The sequence below is a fragment of the Gorilla gorilla genome, chromosome 13, assembly GCF_029281585.2.
Source record: "Gorilla gorilla gorilla isolate KB3781 chromosome 13, NHGRI_mGorGor1-v2.1_pri, whole genome shotgun sequence".
Classification (NCBI taxonomy): Eukaryota; Metazoa; Chordata; class Mammalia; order Primates; family Hominidae; genus Gorilla; species Gorilla gorilla.
Window position 1 is genome coordinate 85793010 of NC_073237.2, and position 17985 is coordinate 85810994.

Below are 17985 nucleotides of genomic sequence, written 5' to 3' on the forward strand. Positions count from 1 at the left end.
TCACTGCACCTCATGCATTTGCCACCCAGGGATACCCTTGGCTCCCACCCTGCTCTCAATAAGGTGTTGTTTATGGACTTCTTCTTGGGCTGCACTCTTGTTTTGTTGGAGTGCATCCTCCAGTGGTTTAGGAGAAAAGGATTCATGGGAGGCATATTTTGAAGGTCTTGCTTGAAATCCAGAGTCTCTGATTCTTGATCCTTTGTGATCATTTTGCACCCCGTGCTCTCTGGGGGTTCACTGGAAGTGCCTTGATCCTGGGGTTGCAGGATGTGGGACAGTTTGCATCTAGTGTCTTTGGCTCTGGGACATGTTGAATTTTTGCTTTGAATCCTCTTCTCCAGTCCCTGCCAGCTCTTCTTGGAAGTATGTCAGGGTCGGGCCTCCTGGACTGGTGTCCTCACATTATTTGTTTCCTGCTTCTTTTTATCTCTTTCTTTTGGTTTCATTTTCTGTTAGAATTTCTCAACCATATCTTGTAAACTTTCTGTATAATTTTTTACTTCTGATATTATTTTTATTTTTGGGGAGCTGTTTTTGTCCTCTGAAGATTCCTTTTTTTTTTTTAATCACGTTGCTGCTGCCTCATGGTCGCCTCTTGGAGAATTTTAATGATGCCTAGTTCCTCTCCCTGCAGTGCCTCTGTTTCCTCCAGGTAGTTTGCTCTGTTTGTTTTGGCCTCTCATGGTGGAGGTTTTCCACCGATGTCCTCTGTGTCCTAGTTGTCTGCGCCTACTTAAGAGCCACTAAATAGCCGACTGGAAATCCGGGTGTGTGGCTGGTGTTCAAGGCTGTGAGCAGCGTTGAGGGTGGTGATTCTCAAAACTGTAGCCAGCATCTGAATCACCCAGAGGGCTGGGGAAAACACAGATTCCAGAGTTTCTGCTTCAAGTAGGTCCAGTGGGCCCAAGAATTTGTACTTCCAGCAAGTTCCCAGGTGCTGTTGCTGCTTCTCCAAGGAGTGCACTGAGAACTTCTGCTGTAGGATGATGTGGTTGGGCTGCTTCCATGTTGGAAGTGCCCCTGGGTGTCTCTGTCTCCCCTAGGGCTGGTCACATCCCCAAGGAAGACTTCTCACTGCCTGCCTGGAGGGACAGGCGAACTTCACCCTGTGAGCTCATCCTCTCACCACCATTAGATGTGTGGTGCGTCATGTCCTGCAAACCTGTGCTGTGCCTCACCAGAGGGCTGCAGCTGAGGGGCTGGACACCGAGTTGCCTCTTTGCCCAGTGTTCAACCAGCCCTCTTCACCTGTGCCTCACCCTGTGCTGCCTATTCCCGACCTTTGGGGGATTCTGGGGTACAGGGCTGGCTGTTCTAGGCTTTTCTCACTGTTGGCTTAGGTTGGCTAGCTCAGTTGTCCATTTGCATGTCAGCTTCTGAAACTTTTTGCTGTTGTCTCTAACATTCTTCCGTGGATTTGTGTCTTTAAAAAACAAAAAGGTGGAAATGTATGTCCTTAGCCTACAGTCACCCCACTTTCTTGGAAGACATCATTCCCCTTCTCTGCCTCTGCCAGAGCATGGGGCTAGGTTTTTACTTGATCAGCGTCATAAGGATTTGTTGTATACTTAAAATGCATTTGTGTAATCATTGGTTCCGACACGTTTTTGCTTTGAGGCATAAGGGACTTGATTGTATATTTTATAAATATTTGCCAGATAAGATAGCCAATGGCTTGCAGTCATCTTAAAGATAAAAATTGATGTTATAGCCTTGAATTAAGTTGAAGTACTGTATTTGCTCTGAGTGGCATTTTACCTAATAATTCTGAACTTAAACTTTGAAATGGAAATAATCTGAGCCTAGCATCTTGCTTGTTTGACATAAGCTTTCTTGTGGAACTTCAGTAGTTGGCCCTTGCCACATGTGCTTTCATCTCACTAATAACGGGTTGGAGGTTGTTTGAGCAAAACAGTCTGGATTTTGCTGCTTGTATTGGGTGTTCCCAAGGCCACCACCAGGCTCAGTGATGTGCCAGGAGGACTCATATGACTCACCTTAGAGTGGTACTTTCAGCTGTGACTTACTACAGTGAAAAGGCACAAAGCAAAATTAGCAAAGCGAAGAGGCACATGGGGTTAAATGTGGGGGAAACCAGGCTCCAGCTTCCAAAAGTCACTTTTAGTGACGTCACATAGGAGACTCTTAATATCCCAGAGACAAGTTAAGAGCCCGTGGGAAGTGTTGTCTACCAGGGGTGCTCCTTAGAGACTCAGCGCCTAGAGTTCTGTTGGGGGCCGGTCACGCAGGCATCCTCTGCCTAGCACACACAAAGTTCCAGACTCCAGAAGGAAAGCAGGTGTTCAGCAGAAACCACAGTGTTTGCACACCATAGAGGCACAGTGAGTTACTCTTACCAGTTAAGGTGGTGGGAACCCTCCCAAAGTCCAAGTTCACAGACCCCAACCAAGGGCCAACCTGGCAGGCAGCCTCAAGAGGACAGCAGCCAAGCCTGCTCTGTTAGGTTGTTTCTGCACAGTGCTCAAATAACATTTCAGATTCACTCCCGGGAGCTGGGGTGGACACCAGGCAGAGACCCTCCAGTGAGAGACATGCATCTGATGTTACGGGGGACTTCATATGTCTCCCCTGACAAACTGAATATAGATTTCACTGTAAGTATACCTCAGGAATACGGAACACTCCACCCCACCTCTGCCCTATCTCCCCTTTTCCCAGCCCATCTGGAACTGGTCTTTTTCTTCAAAGTTTCTATCCCAGGAGGCTGCCTCCTCATCACTTTGCAAATGATTTGGGTAGATCAGGGGCAGGGTGTGGGCAGAATAAGGGCTGTGGGCTTAGAAATTAATCTCCCATCCAACTAGATGCAGAATGAGTTCCCAGTTTCCACAGTATGGTAGGACGTGCATTGGAGAAGTTCTTCTCTTGAAATGAGAGGATCGATATGTAAGTAGATTCCAGGTGATACTATGCTAATTGTAAACAGTTGTTGTTTTTTACAGTTGCTCTGTAAGGACTGGGTGAGTATCCTGTAGGCCAGATGCCTGGCCTTCAATGCTGTGTGCCTTGGTAACTCGAAAGCATATGCTGTGCCTTCCTCCAGAGACCACTGTGTTCCCTCCCAGGGTGGTGTGAGCATCCTCTCCAGGAGTTTTTATTAGCAGTTTTCTTATGAGGGAGGGTCAGCATCAGGAGCTTGGCATTTTCTGTGAATTGTTCATATTTGTTGCCCATTTGCTTTGGGGATGTTGACCTCTTTTAGATTGATTTGTACCTTTTTTATAAGTTAGCCCTTTTGTTTCTTCTGGTTTGTCAGTTTCTCCACCAAAAAAAAAATTGGCCATGCAGAGACTTTAGGTGTTTTATATATTGGTATTTCATTTTTTAGTTGCATCTAGGTATTGTGTTATTTCTCAGCCTTCCCACTCCAGTGTTTAAAAGGTTTGCTTTTAAAATTCTGTATATCTCCTGGTTCCTTCATTTGTATGTGTTTAGGTAGGATTTATTGTGGTCTAAGATGGACAGGATGGGCCCACCCAGTCCTCTAGGATCTTCTCCCTAACTAAACCGAAATGCTGTTCCTCACATGCTGTTTCCATCAAACTCCGGTTTTTTCTGGCATCCATCCTGTTAATCTGCATCACCTTGTTTACACTATGGTACCTTTATAGTAAACTTTAATACCTGACCATGTTAGCCTGACATCTTTTTATATTTTTTCCATATTTTTTATTTCTCAGTGAAATCCCATCTGTAGTAACTTACAGTATTTTAAAGCAGGCGTCCCCAACACCTGGGCTGCAGACCAGTGTTATCTGGGGCCTGTTAGGAACTGGGTGGCACAGCAGGAGGTGAGCATTACTGCCTGAGCTCTGCCTTCTGTCAGAACAGCAGCAGCGTTGGATTCTCATAGGAGCACAAACTCTGTTGTAAACTGCGCTTGCGAGGGATCTAGGTTGCCTGCTCCTTTTGAGAATCTAACTAATGCCTGATGATCTGAGGTGGAACAGTTTCATCCCAAAACCATCTTCCCCTGTCCATGGAAAAATTGTCTTCCACGAAACCAGTCCCTGGTGCCAAAAAGATTGGGGACCGCTGTTTTAAAGTGTTAGATTAATGTGGAGTTGACATTTCATCATTTTGGATCATTCTGTGCAGGAGCATAGGTGCCTTTTCATTTGTTCAGATTTTCTGTTGCGGGGATGGTTTAAAAGACAGGGTCTCACTCTGTTGCCCAGGCTGGAGTGCAGTGGCATGATCATGGCTCATTGCAGCCTTGAACTCCTGGGCTCAAGTTACTGAGCTTGCCTCCGCTTCCTGAGTAGATTGACTACAGGCACATACCACCACACTGGGCAAATTTTTTTTCTTCTTTTTTTTTTTTGTAGAGATGGGATCTTACTATGTTGTGTAGGCTGGTATTGCGTTCTTTAACAGCATGTTGAAGTTGCCTGTAAATCTTTTCATGTTTCTTGAAAAATTCATTCCTACCAACTATAGTCTTGTGCTGCTGTTGTAAATGGAGTCATCTCTTTGATATATGCCAACTGGCTGCTGTGTGCGTGTGTATAGAGACTTGTGCCACACCCCCTCATGTACTTCTCATGCCGTTAGGAGTACTTCTCAGGTGCTGTTGGGTTTTCCAGGTCCATCACCTGCACATGGTACTCATTTCACCTCCTTCCTCTCTCTGGTGCACCAGCCTTGGCTGGTCCCTGGCCCAGAAGCAGGGTCAGGGAGTAGAGGGTGGTGAGCCCTCGGGAGCCAGACCTGTGCCTCGACCAGGGGTACAATGTGGGATAAGAAACTTAACCTTTCTGTGCCTCTGGTTGTGCATCTGTCAGTGAGGACACAGCATCTGTCTGCCTTTTGGGATTTGGGGGAGGACACAGGAGCTAATAGGTGGTAAGTTTCAGTAATACTAATAGTTAACTTTTCCTATTAAGACAATACCAGCTGTGTGTTTTCTTTCCATTTTTCCCCATATTTTTGGAGAGTTGATTCTGCAACCTGCTTTCTCCTTGTATTTTCAGGGGCCTCTGCCTTGGATATAAAATCATAGATGGGTATGTTGCTAAGAAAAAGCTCTTTGCAACCAGTATTAACACCACACTCCATGTGACATGTCTTCCTGTCATTTTTCATTGTCCTTTGACCAGGTGGGCTGGATGACACTTTGCACACAATTATTGATTATGCCTGTGAGCAGAACATTCCCTTTGTGTTTGCTCTCAACCGCAAAGCTCTGGGGCGCAGTTTGAATAAGGCAGTTCCTGTCAGTGTGGTGGGGATCTTCAGCTATGATGGGGCCCAGGTGAGTGCACAGGGCACAGGCCTCTTCAGTCACTGCCCGTGGGAGGAAGTGGGGGCAGGTGGTCAGTGTGGGCTCACCCACAGAGCAGCCCCAGAACCTCCAGTAGGCTGTCATTGAGGAGGAGCCACCACTTAGGCAGAACCTTCTTATAAAAAAGTAGCCTTTGTCTCCTTGACAGCATGGGTTGTCTGGTTCTGAACTGAGCTCTGTTCTGGGCTTGCTGCTGACATAGTGGCACCTCAGGCAGGCCCAAGAAATCGGCCTAGCCCACTCTTTCCTCTGGGGCAGCATCCCTGGTACCCACCCATAAGCATGAGGTCCACATTACCCCATGTCACCCCTGCTTCTCTGTGGAGGTGGCCATTGCTGAGTTTGAGGGACCCGTGTCCTCTGTAGCTGGGATGTTACCTGTGTGCTCTCACTTGTGCCCAAGGATCAGTTCCACAAGATGGTTGAGCTGACAATGGCGGCCCGACAGGCATACAAGACCATGCTGGAGAATGTGCAGCAGGAGCTGGTGGGAGAGCCCAGGCCTCAGGCACCTCCCAGCCTACCCACACAGGGCCCCAGCTGCCCTGCAGAAGATGGCCCCCCAGCCCTGACAGAAAAAGAAGAGCCACACTACAGTGAGTGCTTAAGGGAGAGCTGTGTCAGGTCGAGTGTCCTCTTAAGTTATTTACTGACTTTAATTAGAGTCCCTAGGAGAGCAGCTTGACAATGCTGCAAGACCAGCTGAGTAGCAGGGCCTGGTAAGTCCAGCCCATTGCCTAAGAGGTATTATCAGACTTCTGAAGTGGGAAGGGCTTGTCAGTGACTGTCTCAGACTTCAAGTCAGATGTCTTTTGACAATGGGTGGCCTTAAGGATAGCTGTACCCAAGACAGGCTTGGAAGGCCAAGTAAAGGTTCAGTCCTCTCCTAGCCCACCTACACAAGGCCCCAGCTGCCCTATAGAAGATGGCCCCCCAGCTTCTCCTCAATAAGGGGCAGCCCGGCCCAGCAGGCTGAGAACAGTGAGTGAACGTCTGCCAGGGCACCTCTGAGCACCATGAGCTGCTGGGCAGTGGCCACAGGCTCCCTCTCTCATGCTGCTGGTTTTCTTACAGGAGTTTTCCTACATGTTGATGCCTATTCCTCACTCATGCTGTTTTCTCATTTTAGTTGAAATCTGGAAAAAACATCTGGAAGCATACAGTGGATGTACCCTGGAGCTAGAAGAATCCTTGGAGGCTTCAACCTCTCAAATGATGAATTTGAATTTATGAGAGTTCTTGCCTGTGTGTCTGTATTTTGGGTAAGGAGGGGAGGTCTGAAAAAGACTTTGGGGCTTTTTCTTCTCAGTTTTTCATGACAATGTAATTTGTGTAACTGTTTAATCTGGAAATTGATCAGCATTAAAGGGCACATGAAGCAGTGTCTGCAGGCGTTCAGTGCTGCGGAGCCTGTTAAAAGTCACTCAGATGTGCAGGTGTTAATCTTCTCTAAAAGCCTGATGATACAGCTCTGGCTTTCTGAGCACACTATGGATCTGGAAAATACTGGAAAATGTGATACTTAGAATACTTTGGCTGCTAAGGAAACTTCCTCTCCATTGCAGAATAGCTGAGCCAAGTGAGTGAGTTTGCAGAAAGCAGGTGGTGAGCTCCTGCCTGCTGGAGGTTGCCATGGAGGGCCATTCCTGCCCGGCAACAGCACCGTCCTGCAGGGAGCCACTTGGCAGAAGGGTGCAGGGCTGCTGGTGTCAGAGCAAGAGGGCTACAGGGAAAGGGCCCTTTCTCAGGGGAATGTAGCTTTTTTAAAAGATTTGGGAACACTTGGAGGATTTGCTAAAATGAGCCTCAGAAGGAAAATTGGTTTTCTAACCTGTGACTTTTTGAAATGAATTATTCCTTTCAGTCTTTATTTTTCAAAGAAACAATGTGTATTGAAGTACCTAGATTTGTTTGATAATCAACAAATCTTTCCTTTTTCGATGAACATATTCTGAATGTGGTTTCTGTCTTAGACCAGGAGGACAGAGTTTGCTTTCATATTTTCCCTGTAAGTAAGAGGGCTTATTTATTTTAAATAAAGAGTAATTATTAAATTTTGTTTCAGACTCTGGTGATTTTAGGCTTCTCAGTGGTCTCTGTCTTACTTGATGATTCCTATGTCTTAATTTACCTCCTTTGGACAGTCTGGGCCCTGAAATAAAAGGGGGCCGTGTAGTGGGGGTTCTGCTATCCCCAGCACTCCTAGGTCTGGAAGTAGTGATTGTCAAAGCCTCCAACACTGCACAGACCTGCCGGAGCCAGATCCTGGCTCAATCCCAACCTGCGCTTGCGTTTTCACCACAGCCAATGGCAGGAAAGAATTTTCACTGCTTTTTGTATTGTTTTGGCTTTGAAAGTGCTCTTAATTGAATTCAGTCATGCCGATATTGTACCTCTTGAGAAGTGGCCTGTGATGAGCACATAAAATTGGAATAATGAGTCAGAAATGACATGCTATGAGCAGGGCTGGAAATGTGACCAGAGGTTGGTGTATGAAGGCACCGTCTGCCCTGTCATCTGTGGAGCTCACAGTGACCAATGTGAGCCTTGCTGTTCTTTACACGTTCTGAGCTGTTTAGACATGGGAAGTAGATGTGGTCAGCCAGGCCATCAGTAGTCCCAAGCAGCAAGTCATCCCCACCCATTTATCTTTCAGGGCAGTCAGCGGGGCCAGCAGGAAAGGAGAGGTCTTTCCTGCTTCCTCCTCCCCTCATCAGTAAGTAGCAAGTCGTGGTAAGTTTGAAAATAGGAGATTATTTGAGAATAAAAGTTCCAAAATTAATTTGTAGGGAAAAAGACAAAATAGCCTATCAGCTGCACTCAGCAGCTAGAATTTTAAAATTTGATAAATCAAAAAATTAAAGATCTCTACTAGAGATGAATTCCTCTGCTCAAAGCCCCTTTTTAGAGCTCTCTAGGTCTGTGATATTTGTTTTGCTAATCCTAAGATAAAAGCAGCTTAAACAGAGTAGGTAGGCTTTTCAACATTTCATGCAGCTGCTGAGAGCTTTCCTTTTCCTGGGGGATTTAACCAAACTCTCATCACATGGTTGCCTGGTGATGCTATCATTTTCTTGGCAGTGAAGGACTCCAGCTGAGGCCACTGCTGCGGGTGACTTCAGCTCCCTCAACGTGCAGATGGTGCCGCATGAAGCACACAGCTCTGGGCCAGGGGCGCCAAATACAGTCATTTAACTGAACAATGTACAACTCTATTTTTATTTTTTCCAGCAGAGCAAAGAAAGACTCAGAAATTCATCCTCATAACTCCATTTCCCAGTAGAATACATTACGAAAACTTCAAGTATGTAATTATTTTGTTAAGCGTGAAAGTGCTTGAAATCCAGACTTCAGGAGAAGAGACAGAAAACAGCACCAAGAATATAAGCCCAAAGCCCATAGCATTTCACTCAGCAGTTTGTAGTGGTTGAAGCCACACCCAAAGCAAGAACCACAGTGAGCTGATGGATATTTTACAGGAAAACTTCAGGTTATGAGTATGTGATGGTTCCGTGAGCAAGACTGGCATCCTTGGCTGGATGGGCAAGCACACACCTCACAGGCAGCTGGGCCTCTCGACTTGGGGTGCGGAGGGGGAACGTGTGGAGACAACCAGGGTGTCTCCAGCATCTTCAGGACACCTGTTGTGATGGATCCTGAAGGAATTAGCAGGCGATGTATGCTGATCCCACACAAAGGCTGGTAGAGAATTTGTCCAGCTCCAGAAAGGGGATGCAAAACAGGTCATTGTCACACTGCTGGGAAGACACTCAGTATTTGCTAGGATCACCAGAGGGGTGCGGCTTGACTTTTAACAAAGGCTTTGGTTTTATGATAGACATGAAAACTGTCATTCTACAGACAAGAAGAGACGTGTGTATAAGATTAAAGGCTGAGCATCTTTAGGACAAGTTCACACACACAGTGACACAGTCTTCAGAGATACAGCTTTAATAATTAGAGACTTGAAAGCAGGTAGAACAAAACACTCATGAGACTCATTCCATTGTCAAGAAATTTAATATGGCACCAGGAGATTTGCATAATTGACCTATTTGGCTTTCTGCATCAAGTTTGGTGTCCTGTTGCAGAAGCTGAGCATTGACGGGACAGAGGCATAAACTGCAGCGCTTGATAAAATAAGAGCCCAGTATTCCGAGGTTAGTGAAGAAAACACAAAGACTTGACAGATGCACTCCCAGATCGCATCTCACAGTCATTCAAGGTTTAGGGCAAGGCATTTCCATGTGGAGTCTCACCTTTTCTTGTCCCGGTCATGCATCTTGGAGTTCCTTGGCTAAGTCTGCAGGGAGGAGGAGCAGCAGGCTTGATTTGCATCAATAAAAGCAGCGATCTGTGCTGGCCATGCTAACCCTGTTGGCTGTTACGGGGTGGGGGCACTCTAAAGGGGAGTCACTGGGACGGTGTAGGATCAGCCTTCAGAGCCTGCTGCCTGACTGTAGAGGAGGAACCTGCACACACGCTGCTGTTTTAGTTCACGAGCAGCTATCGAAGCCTGTTAGCCATCCTGGTTACCTGCTTGTGCCAGACAGAACTTACTGTCCCAGGTAAGCACCTAATTTTTTAAGTCTTAGTTCCTGTCACAGGCCCACTTGGGTTCCAGGCTTCTCCACTGTCCCGCCTCTGCCCATCAGGTGGTGGCCCAATGGCTGTGTTCAGAGCAGGCTTGGGCAAGACAGCTCACAGTTGTGGAGGACCAGGCCTTCTCCGGGGGGTGGCTGTGGTCAGTGGCAGCAGGGTCTTGTTGGGGTTGAGGTCGGTGTCAGGGACTCCTTCCTGGTGGCTACAGGGTGTCCTTGCTACAGCTTTCCTGAAAGAACAATGTGGTCTTTGAATCCTTGGCGGAACGGATGGGCCTTTCCTGCTCTGCAGCCCAGTCTGTCTGATAGCCCATCCCAGGCAGAGCACTCAAGGCCTCAGCCCCCTATTGTGGTTCCCCTCCTTGGAGTCTAAAGATCCAAATGCCAGGAGTGGTTCTCCCATATGTGACAGGAAGGCAGAGCAGCAGCGCATTCACTCCACTCCCAGATTGTGCTGAGAGGCAGGAGGGCTGGAGAGAGGGAGCCTGTGTGTGCTGAAGTACAGAGGATCAGCTGTGAATGCCCAGCCTTTGGTGGCAACAGTTCGGGGGTGTACTGCTGGCAGCCACGTAAGCCACACACTTTAATGCACTCATTTGAGTGCTGCAGACCCCACCGCAGGTGGTAGCACACACAGTGATGAATCCCTGCCTTTGCCTTCTGTATCGGCTATTTGGGAGCCGGGGCTGGACAACTTTGTCTCCGTGGGGAGACAGGGAGCCTCTGCCCCGCTGCCTGCCACTTCCATGCTGTAGCCCAGTTCCTGCCAGGGCTTAGCTCAGGAAGCCACTCCCCCTGACCCCTCCAGCAGGTGCCTCAGGTGAGGCATCCAGCCAGGAGCTACCTGGAGGGTTCCCCACCTGTCCAGGTTTCCTGCCCTCCTCAAAGGAGTGACTGGCTGAGTGCTCTGTACAGAGAACGGGGTGGCCGTGGGGGCCCATCTAACCAGACAGCCCCACCTGTGAGTCCCTCTCAGTCTCGCCTCCCTTCAGTCTCTTTTAAGGGCTGGGGCCAGATGCCCCTTGATCTCCTGCAGCCTCAGCAACAAGACATGGGATTCCCCCCCAGTGTTGCAGATTTCATAAAGGAAACTGCTCCGGGGCTAAGAGGGAACAAGTGGGGTCCATGCTGAATGGGGCCCTTGAAAGATCCACTGGATGTGGCAGGTGCCCTGCCCCTGGCTCCAGCCCTCCTTTCTTTGCCCGGCTGCGGCCACTTACCCATGCCTTCCTCCAGCTCTGCATCATCCGGTCGTGCTCCCCAGCCACAGCCCTCCAGGCGGAGAGCTCTCTGGTCCACTTCTCCTGGTGGGTCACTTCTGGAAAACAAGCAGGGTCCCCAGGTCAAAGCTCTGTGGGCCTTTATGGCACCCTTGATGCCCACTGGCCACCTTTCTCAATGGAAAGCCAATAAATCCCAAACCCAAAATGCCACCGTGCAAGCATGCTTTCCAGCTGTTTTTTTCACTGCCATTGTAAATAGTGAAAAATTACCTCATAAAAGGGTTACAGTGGGCATGGGAATCACTTACCAGGTCTCATCACAGCAACCTGCACCTTCGAAGTCTTGTTCCCTGCTGAGGAGAGCACAGAGCAGCGATACTCAGTGCTTTCCCTGATGGCGTCCTGCAGCCAGCTGAGTGCATGGGCCCTGCCATCGGGCAGTGCATGGGTTTGCACAGGGACACAGGTCTCCAGAGCTTGCCCATTCTTCTCCCAGACAAAGCGAATGTCTGCAGGACCTGGGGGCACAGACCGTTTCCACCTCTGAGTCCACATTTAGGACCCAAAGAAGCTGCCCCACGAGGGTGCAGGGGGGTTACCTCTGCTGTCCCAGTTGGACCTGAAGTGACTTGGGACAACTTCCAATTCAGTCCCTGGGACTCCCCTGGAGGTGGCTTCCCCATGGCCAGCGGGAGCCTTGGCCTTGGCCCGTCCTGTGGACTTCCTGCTCTTTGACCTTAATTGCCATTTTTCAAAGCACACCTGTGTGGCCTGTGTCCCCTAGGACCCCCTTTCTTGCAGTGCTGTGCTGGTTTCTTACAGAATGGTTCTGGGCCTTGGAACAGCATCCCACCCCACCATGGCCCTGCTGCCACACACATGTCCTGTGACCACATGGACAGAGACATCCCAAGGCTCTGCCATCACCAGGGCCACAGCATGGAGAGGCCCAGAGCTCGGCCAGCTATGTGCAGAGGGGGCTGGGCCAGAGTGGGGACCATGAGGCCCTGTCTCTCCAATTGAGACACTGGGACCTGGGGTGGGCCTGGAGGGGAGTAGATGCCACAGGCTGGAGAGCTCAGACCCTGGCAGGGGCCGGGCCCTGCAGAATTACACTGGGACTGCCGAGTGCAGCACATCCAGGATGGGCTTCCAGCCTTGAGCATGGACTCTGGGCCGGACATTGGCCACTTCTACCGCAAACCTCTGTTTTTCTCTGGGCTTTTGATCTTAATTACTTATTGAAAAAAGTAGAGAGGCCAGTTACTTCACACACACTCAGACCATCTGTTGCAACCTGCCAGGGTGGAGCCTGGCTGGCCTCAGCTTGTCTGATGGAGAGATCAGGAGGGTGGGCAAGGCAGAGACGTTCCCCTGTGGCCCAGGCTGCCTCGCCTGGGGAGGCCAGCCTCATCCCAGGGCAAGAAGTCTGCGCGGCCAACCCCGAGGGCTACTCCTAGACTCTGTATTTGTTCCAGGTGGCTGGGGTGGGGCTGTGAAAACCAGAATGTTGGGGGTTTTGGGCGGGGGGGGGGGCGCACAAGTAAGTTCTGGTCAGCAGGTCACCTCCCGGCCTTCCTTGCTCATGAAGTGTGTTGGCCCTCCAGGGGCTGCTGGCCATGTTGGGACAGGCTCAACTCCCTGTTCCTTACTGAAGGAAAAACAAGCACATCCACTTTGATCTGCTTCGCCCACTGGCTTCCACTCAAATGCAGAAAGGGCTGGGGGGGCCACACTCCCACTAAGCTCCAGCCCCAGAGCGTACAGACCCTGGAGTTGAGCTGGGATGGCGGGGAGGGCCAGGCCAGGCCCTGGAGGGCAGGTGAGGGGGTGCAGGTGCTCCTTCTGTCTCTGAAGCTCCTGCTTGTGGTGGGGCTGGGGAGGCCGGCCAGCCTACTCTGCTGCTTCTGTCTCCCTCAGGCGCAGCCTGCATCAGGCCAGGCACCCCAGCAGCGTGGACTGGGGTGACACCCTCCCACCTGCTGCCTAGCGACCTGGCTCCCTGACCAGCACCTGCCCTTCCTCGAGGCCCACCAAGGCTCCCAAATGGGCCATGGGCCACCTAGACCAGTGCCGGCCATGGCCTCTGCTTGACCATGACACCTCATAAGAATTGGTCTTTAGAAGTTAGATTTGCCCTAGATGCCCATCAACCTCGGAATGACAAAATCAAGTGTGGCTTCATGGAGAATGCTCAGTAGTGAAAAGGAAGGAGTTCAGAACACTGAGCAGGTAAAACAAATTCTAGAGCCAAAAGAGTCCAAAGTACCTGCACACACAAAAACTGGCCTTGTTCTCAGGTGTAGGGGCAGAGATGCATCCAGTTACAGGTATTAAATGGTGTGGGTGGACCCACGCTCCCCTCCCTGGGCAGGACAGTAGTGGCCAGAGAGCTTTCCATTTCTGTGGCACATGCTGGATTTTTGAAAAGAAGAGATCGCCAGTTTAATGAAGCTGACTTTAGTAATGCATTTTCCCTGCTTTACTGACTGGCATCTGCTCATCTTTGTCCAGTCTCTTGGTCAACAGTTCCCCACTGTCCAGGATCACCAGAGAATGCTCCTCCCAAGGACTTGACCAAGCTCAGACCCTTTAGCTGGGCAGTCCTAGGAATGAGTCCCGAGGCAATGATGGGCCCAATGAAGCCTGTTTCTATCAGTGAGGAGTTGGGAAATGTCCAAGAAGGGGGCCACAAGTCACTCATTCGAAGTGCCATCGAAGAATATTCAGCAACACAGAAAAATACTGTTAAGTGAAAGAATATCTAGGAGTGTGTGCATATATATGTACACACCCATGTATACATGTGTGAACGTAGATAGTCATGGCCTAAAAATGGCTGGGATGCTGGTGGTAACTACCTCTGGATGGTTAAATTTGGGATTGTTTTAATTTTTTCTTTCTTTATACTTCCCTGGAGTTTCCAAACTTATAACAAACAAGCATTGGTTTTATAATAATAATTTTTTATAAAAGTGTTACTTTGAAGGAAACATTCTGTAAACTCAAGGAAATTCAGAAGGTGCTCCAAAACTGTTTTGCCTGGCGGCCCATCTGGCCCTGGCTTGGTGGACAAGCCCTTGTGAACAGGTTTGGTTTTTGTGCAGAATTAAAAAAAAAAAAAACTTAACACTCTATAATTTGTTTTTTCCCACTCAAAATGTTTTGGACTCTGGCCACAGATAATTCCATGTATCTATCTACAAATATAAGTACATATTACATAGATGTACAAACATATGTCTCTATGTACATCTAGGTGCCCATCAACTGGGGAATAGATATTCCCTTTCCCAGCTGATGGGCATCCAGGTAAAATCTCATTTTAAGAAACAAATTTTTTTGAGCTGTTATGATCAAGTAACACTTTCCTTTGAACAGACAGTGAAGTGAGTTCTATAAAAGCCCGGTCTCCTCCCTCATGTGACCTGCACCAAGAACCACCCAGGGGACTGGAGTCACTGAGTCACGGGAGCCTCTGGAAGGTTCTCATGACCAAGCCCTTGAGACTAAGAATCTGGGTGGCCTAAGCTGGATTGGATTAATCACCCAACGCCCCATCATGGGACCACTGACTGCAAAACCCTCAAAGCTCTACACTCTTGGGGTGTGAGCAGAAACAGACACGTGCTTACCACCACCAACAGGCATCAGTAAATACTATTTAAATATGTGCTTGATCATCATAAGACATTAAAGATGTTAAAGAAGTACTTACGTTCCATGTATTCCTTTTTAAACTATCCATCTCTTTCTGAATGCATGAGAGAGAGGGAAAGTGAGAGTTACCATCAGTGTGCAGGGCCACCCCATCAGCACCGCACCCTCAGCGGGACAGGGCAGCAGGTGCAAACCCAAGTATGTCCCACGGAGGACTGCTGGGGAGCTTCTGGAATCCTGGGCCCCCAGTGGGGAGCTGTCTTCCATCTCCCAGCAGGGCCTCCTGAAAACACCACTGGTTTCTTGCTTGGGCCAGTGCTCCAAGCCCCCTAACCATCCAACCCTGTTACCTCAAGAGAGCGGCCAGGCTGGGGTGCTACTCCCAGATCACCCCCTTGGCCTCTGTGGGGTGGGGACAAGAGGCTGGTCTGATGCTGTGGGGCTCAGCAGCCACCAACCTGGATGTGCCTTGCTCTTCCCAGTGGCGAGCCAGGTGACACTGGTCGCACCCTCAAAGAAGGGAAGTTGTTGTGGCTTACAAGGATCCAGGGTAGAGGTCCTGAGGACAGATATTTCCCCCTGGCCCTTCCTGTCACTGCAACTAGCTTAAGTTGAAGGCAAATAAACTTTAACTGCTGTGGCAGATGCCGTAGGTAATGATCTTTCTCCTACAGCTAGGACTGTCGTGAGAAGACTGATCACCTTGGTATAAGCAAGGGCCAGGTTTATTCACCAGGGCTGGGTTTATTACATCTACTCAGGAGTCTGGGGAGGCTGCTGGCAGCCTGGGCTCCAGCACTCAGCCTGTCACTGGGGCACCTCCCACCTGCTCACTCCCACCCCAAGCCTCTAACGGAGCCAGCTGGTGCCAGGACCACCATGGCTTCAGAGCTTTGTGGATGTGATTACAAAATGTGGAGCTGATTCTACTCTGCGACAAACCAGGTGCCCTCTGGGCAGTGGCCTCACCCTGAGGAAGGCCTGGAGGGGTGGTGAGACATCCACCCAGTGACTGAGTTGCTCGGGCCCATCCTGGAAAGTGCCCCCACTGCCATCTCCTGCAGCACTCCTCTGTGCTCCCGGCATCCCCATGCATGTGGCCCACTCTGACCTCAGGGCTGGCTGCCTCGGGGCCAGCCCATCTCCCAAACTCACATCCAGGTGGCCTTCCTGCAACTAATGGGGCAGCGGGCACATCCCCAGAGGGGCCATTCTCTGCACACAGTGCTGGCCGCTGGCCATCATGTCTTCCATGATGGGACTCCTGGCTTGTCCCTGCCTGTACCTGCTGCCCGGGCCTCACCCAGACACCTGCTCCCAGCCTCTTTTCCCGAGGATCCCACTGCTTCCCTGGCCCATCTCTGTGCTCTCTCCTTGGGGCACGGTCTTTTCTAATCCTGGCCATGGCCCCTCCTCCCTCCCAGACTCTGGGGACCCTTCTGGGGACAAGGACAGTGCAGCTGGGGGTATGCCCTGAGGCCTTGTTGGTCATCCTTTCTGTCCTCTGTTGAAGTCACAGAGTAGCCAGGGGCCCCAAGAGGAGGGAGGAGAGAGTGAGACCCCTGCCACATAGGTAGCAATTCTGACAGCTCCCTTCTCTGAGTCCTCATCTCCCTGACAGTCACCAGGCCGACGCAGCCTAACGTTTCACTCAGGTATGCTCTGACCACTCAGGGCACTGGACCAGCCCCAGCGCTTCTGGAATGCACCTGTTCATGCCTGCCACTTACTGGCCAAGCCGCCTTATCAATGTGGGCAGGAATCCTGAACCTCTTCTCTGCAAAGGGACCTGAGAAAGTACCACTGAGGCATCTGTAGGCATTGCCTGGCTCCATGGGGGGCCTGTGGGAAGGCACCACTGAGGCACCGAGGGCATTTCCAGACCCCAGGTAACCAGACAGCTGTGTTGTAAAGGCACGTGGAATTATCACGGATAACAGAAGAGACATGGACAGTTTCTGGTGAAGCTGCCTCATCTAACATGCTAAGGACCTCAGAGCACAGGGAGTTGATAGCACCACCTTGTCCTGTCCAGCAAGGGTGGCCCAACACACAAGGTCAACTAATTCCCAAGACGGCCGTGGCCTTTCAAGAGAGTCTGAAACAAAGGGAAATGTCACAGAGCAGCTGGAACACACACATGCGTGCCAACAGGCCACTGTGGCCGCTAGGAATGGGGGCCCTCTCCGGAGCCCTGGGCCCCTCAAAGAGGACCAAGGGCACCTTCTGCTGCTGCCCTCTGATCCCAGTGGTTCCAAGGGCTCTGATTTCTAACACTGTAGTTAAAACATAAAAGGCCATCCCAAATCCAAATATCTAAATGCTGCCTAAAGTATGGGGGAACCATTATTAGCTTTGAAAATGACACGGGTCTTAACTTGACATGGAAGATAGTCCTGGCAGAGGTGAAGGCAGGGCCCTGACAGGGTAAAGACTGCACTTTGGTTAAAAAATTATATCGATCTGTTTCTGTGTGTGCACACTAATGTACAAGTGCATGATTTGTATCTGCATGTAGACACAACCCATCCGCCATTCATCGCTATCGATCCTTACGTTTGTATGCCAGATGCGCTATGTGCTGGCACACGGGTGGTGGGGTTATTTTTTCACCCATCTGTATTCCGAGTGATCCATGAGGAACTTGGGTTCATCAGTTCAGACGAGCAGAGCTCGGCTGCATGCTAACTTTACTTCACCAGCTCCAGACCGCTTTCCTCTCCTTGTCAATACACATGCTCCTCCACTTGCCACGGGGTTGCATCCCAATAAACCCACTGTGAGTTGAAACGATCCTAAGTCAACAATGTGTGTGTGTGTGTGTGTATGGTTGTGTATGTGTGGACGTGATTGTGTGTGTGGTGTGGTGTGGGTAGCGTGCATGTGTCTATGTGGTGTGTATGTGCTTTGGTGTGTGCAGTATGTGTGGTGGTGTGTGTGTTAACAGTGGTATGATTGTGTGTGTGATGTGTGTTGTATGCTGTGCTGTGTGTGGTGCATGTGTGAGTGGTTGTGTTTGGTATGGTGTGTATGGGGGTGGTTGTGTTTTAGGTGTGTGTACAGTGTGTGTGTGTGGTGTGTGTTGGTATGTGTGCACATGTGCAGTGAGTGTGCATGGTCTGTGTGTATGGTGTTTGATGTGTGTGTGGTGTGTGTGATTTGGTGTATGTGATGTTTTGTGCTGTGCATTTAT

At 49.8% G+C, this 17985-nt stretch overlaps 2 protein-coding genes across 23 annotated transcripts in view; one reads left to right on the forward strand and one right to left on the reverse strand.

Moving 5' to 3' along the window:
• SECISBP2 (SECIS binding protein 2) overlaps positions 1 to 14845 on the forward strand; it is a 48663-nt gene extending 33818 nt beyond the window's left edge. For 11 of the 17 annotated variants that reach the window (XM_031014761.3, XM_019033385.4, XM_019033386.4 and 8 more), the window contains 3 exons: positions 5124 to 5278; positions 5712 to 5904; positions 6438 to 7362. In XM_031014761.3, the coding sequence (XP_030870621.3) occupies positions 5124 to 5278; positions 5712 to 5904; positions 6438 to 6541 (452 nt within the window). In that variant the 3' untranslated portion in view covers positions 6542 to 7362. Of the gene's footprint in view, positions 1 to 5123; positions 5279 to 5711; positions 5905 to 6437; positions 7363 to 8539 lie in introns of those variants that run through there. The other 6 variants (XR_008668508.2, XR_002007339.4, XR_010130267.1 and 3 more) reach the window with 5 other exon arrangements.
• SEMA4D (semaphorin 4D) overlaps positions 9310 to 17985 on the reverse strand; it is a 137044-nt gene continuing 128368 nt past the window's right edge. For 4 of the 6 annotated variants that reach the window (XM_055350834.2, XM_063696546.1, XM_031014765.3 and 1 more), the window contains 3 exons: positions 11441 to 11650; positions 11130 to 11227; positions 9310 to 10139 (listed from right to left, as the gene is read on the reverse strand). In XM_055350834.2, coding sequence (XP_055206809.2) covers positions 10113 to 10139; positions 11130 to 11227; positions 11441 to 11650 — 335 coding nt within the window. In that variant the 3' untranslated portion in view covers positions 9310 to 10112. Of the gene's footprint in view, positions 10140 to 11129; positions 11228 to 11440; positions 11651 to 13428; positions 13548 to 14850; positions 14887 to 17985 lie in introns of those variants that run through there. The other 2 variants (XM_055350836.2, XM_055350835.2) reach the window with 2 other exon arrangements.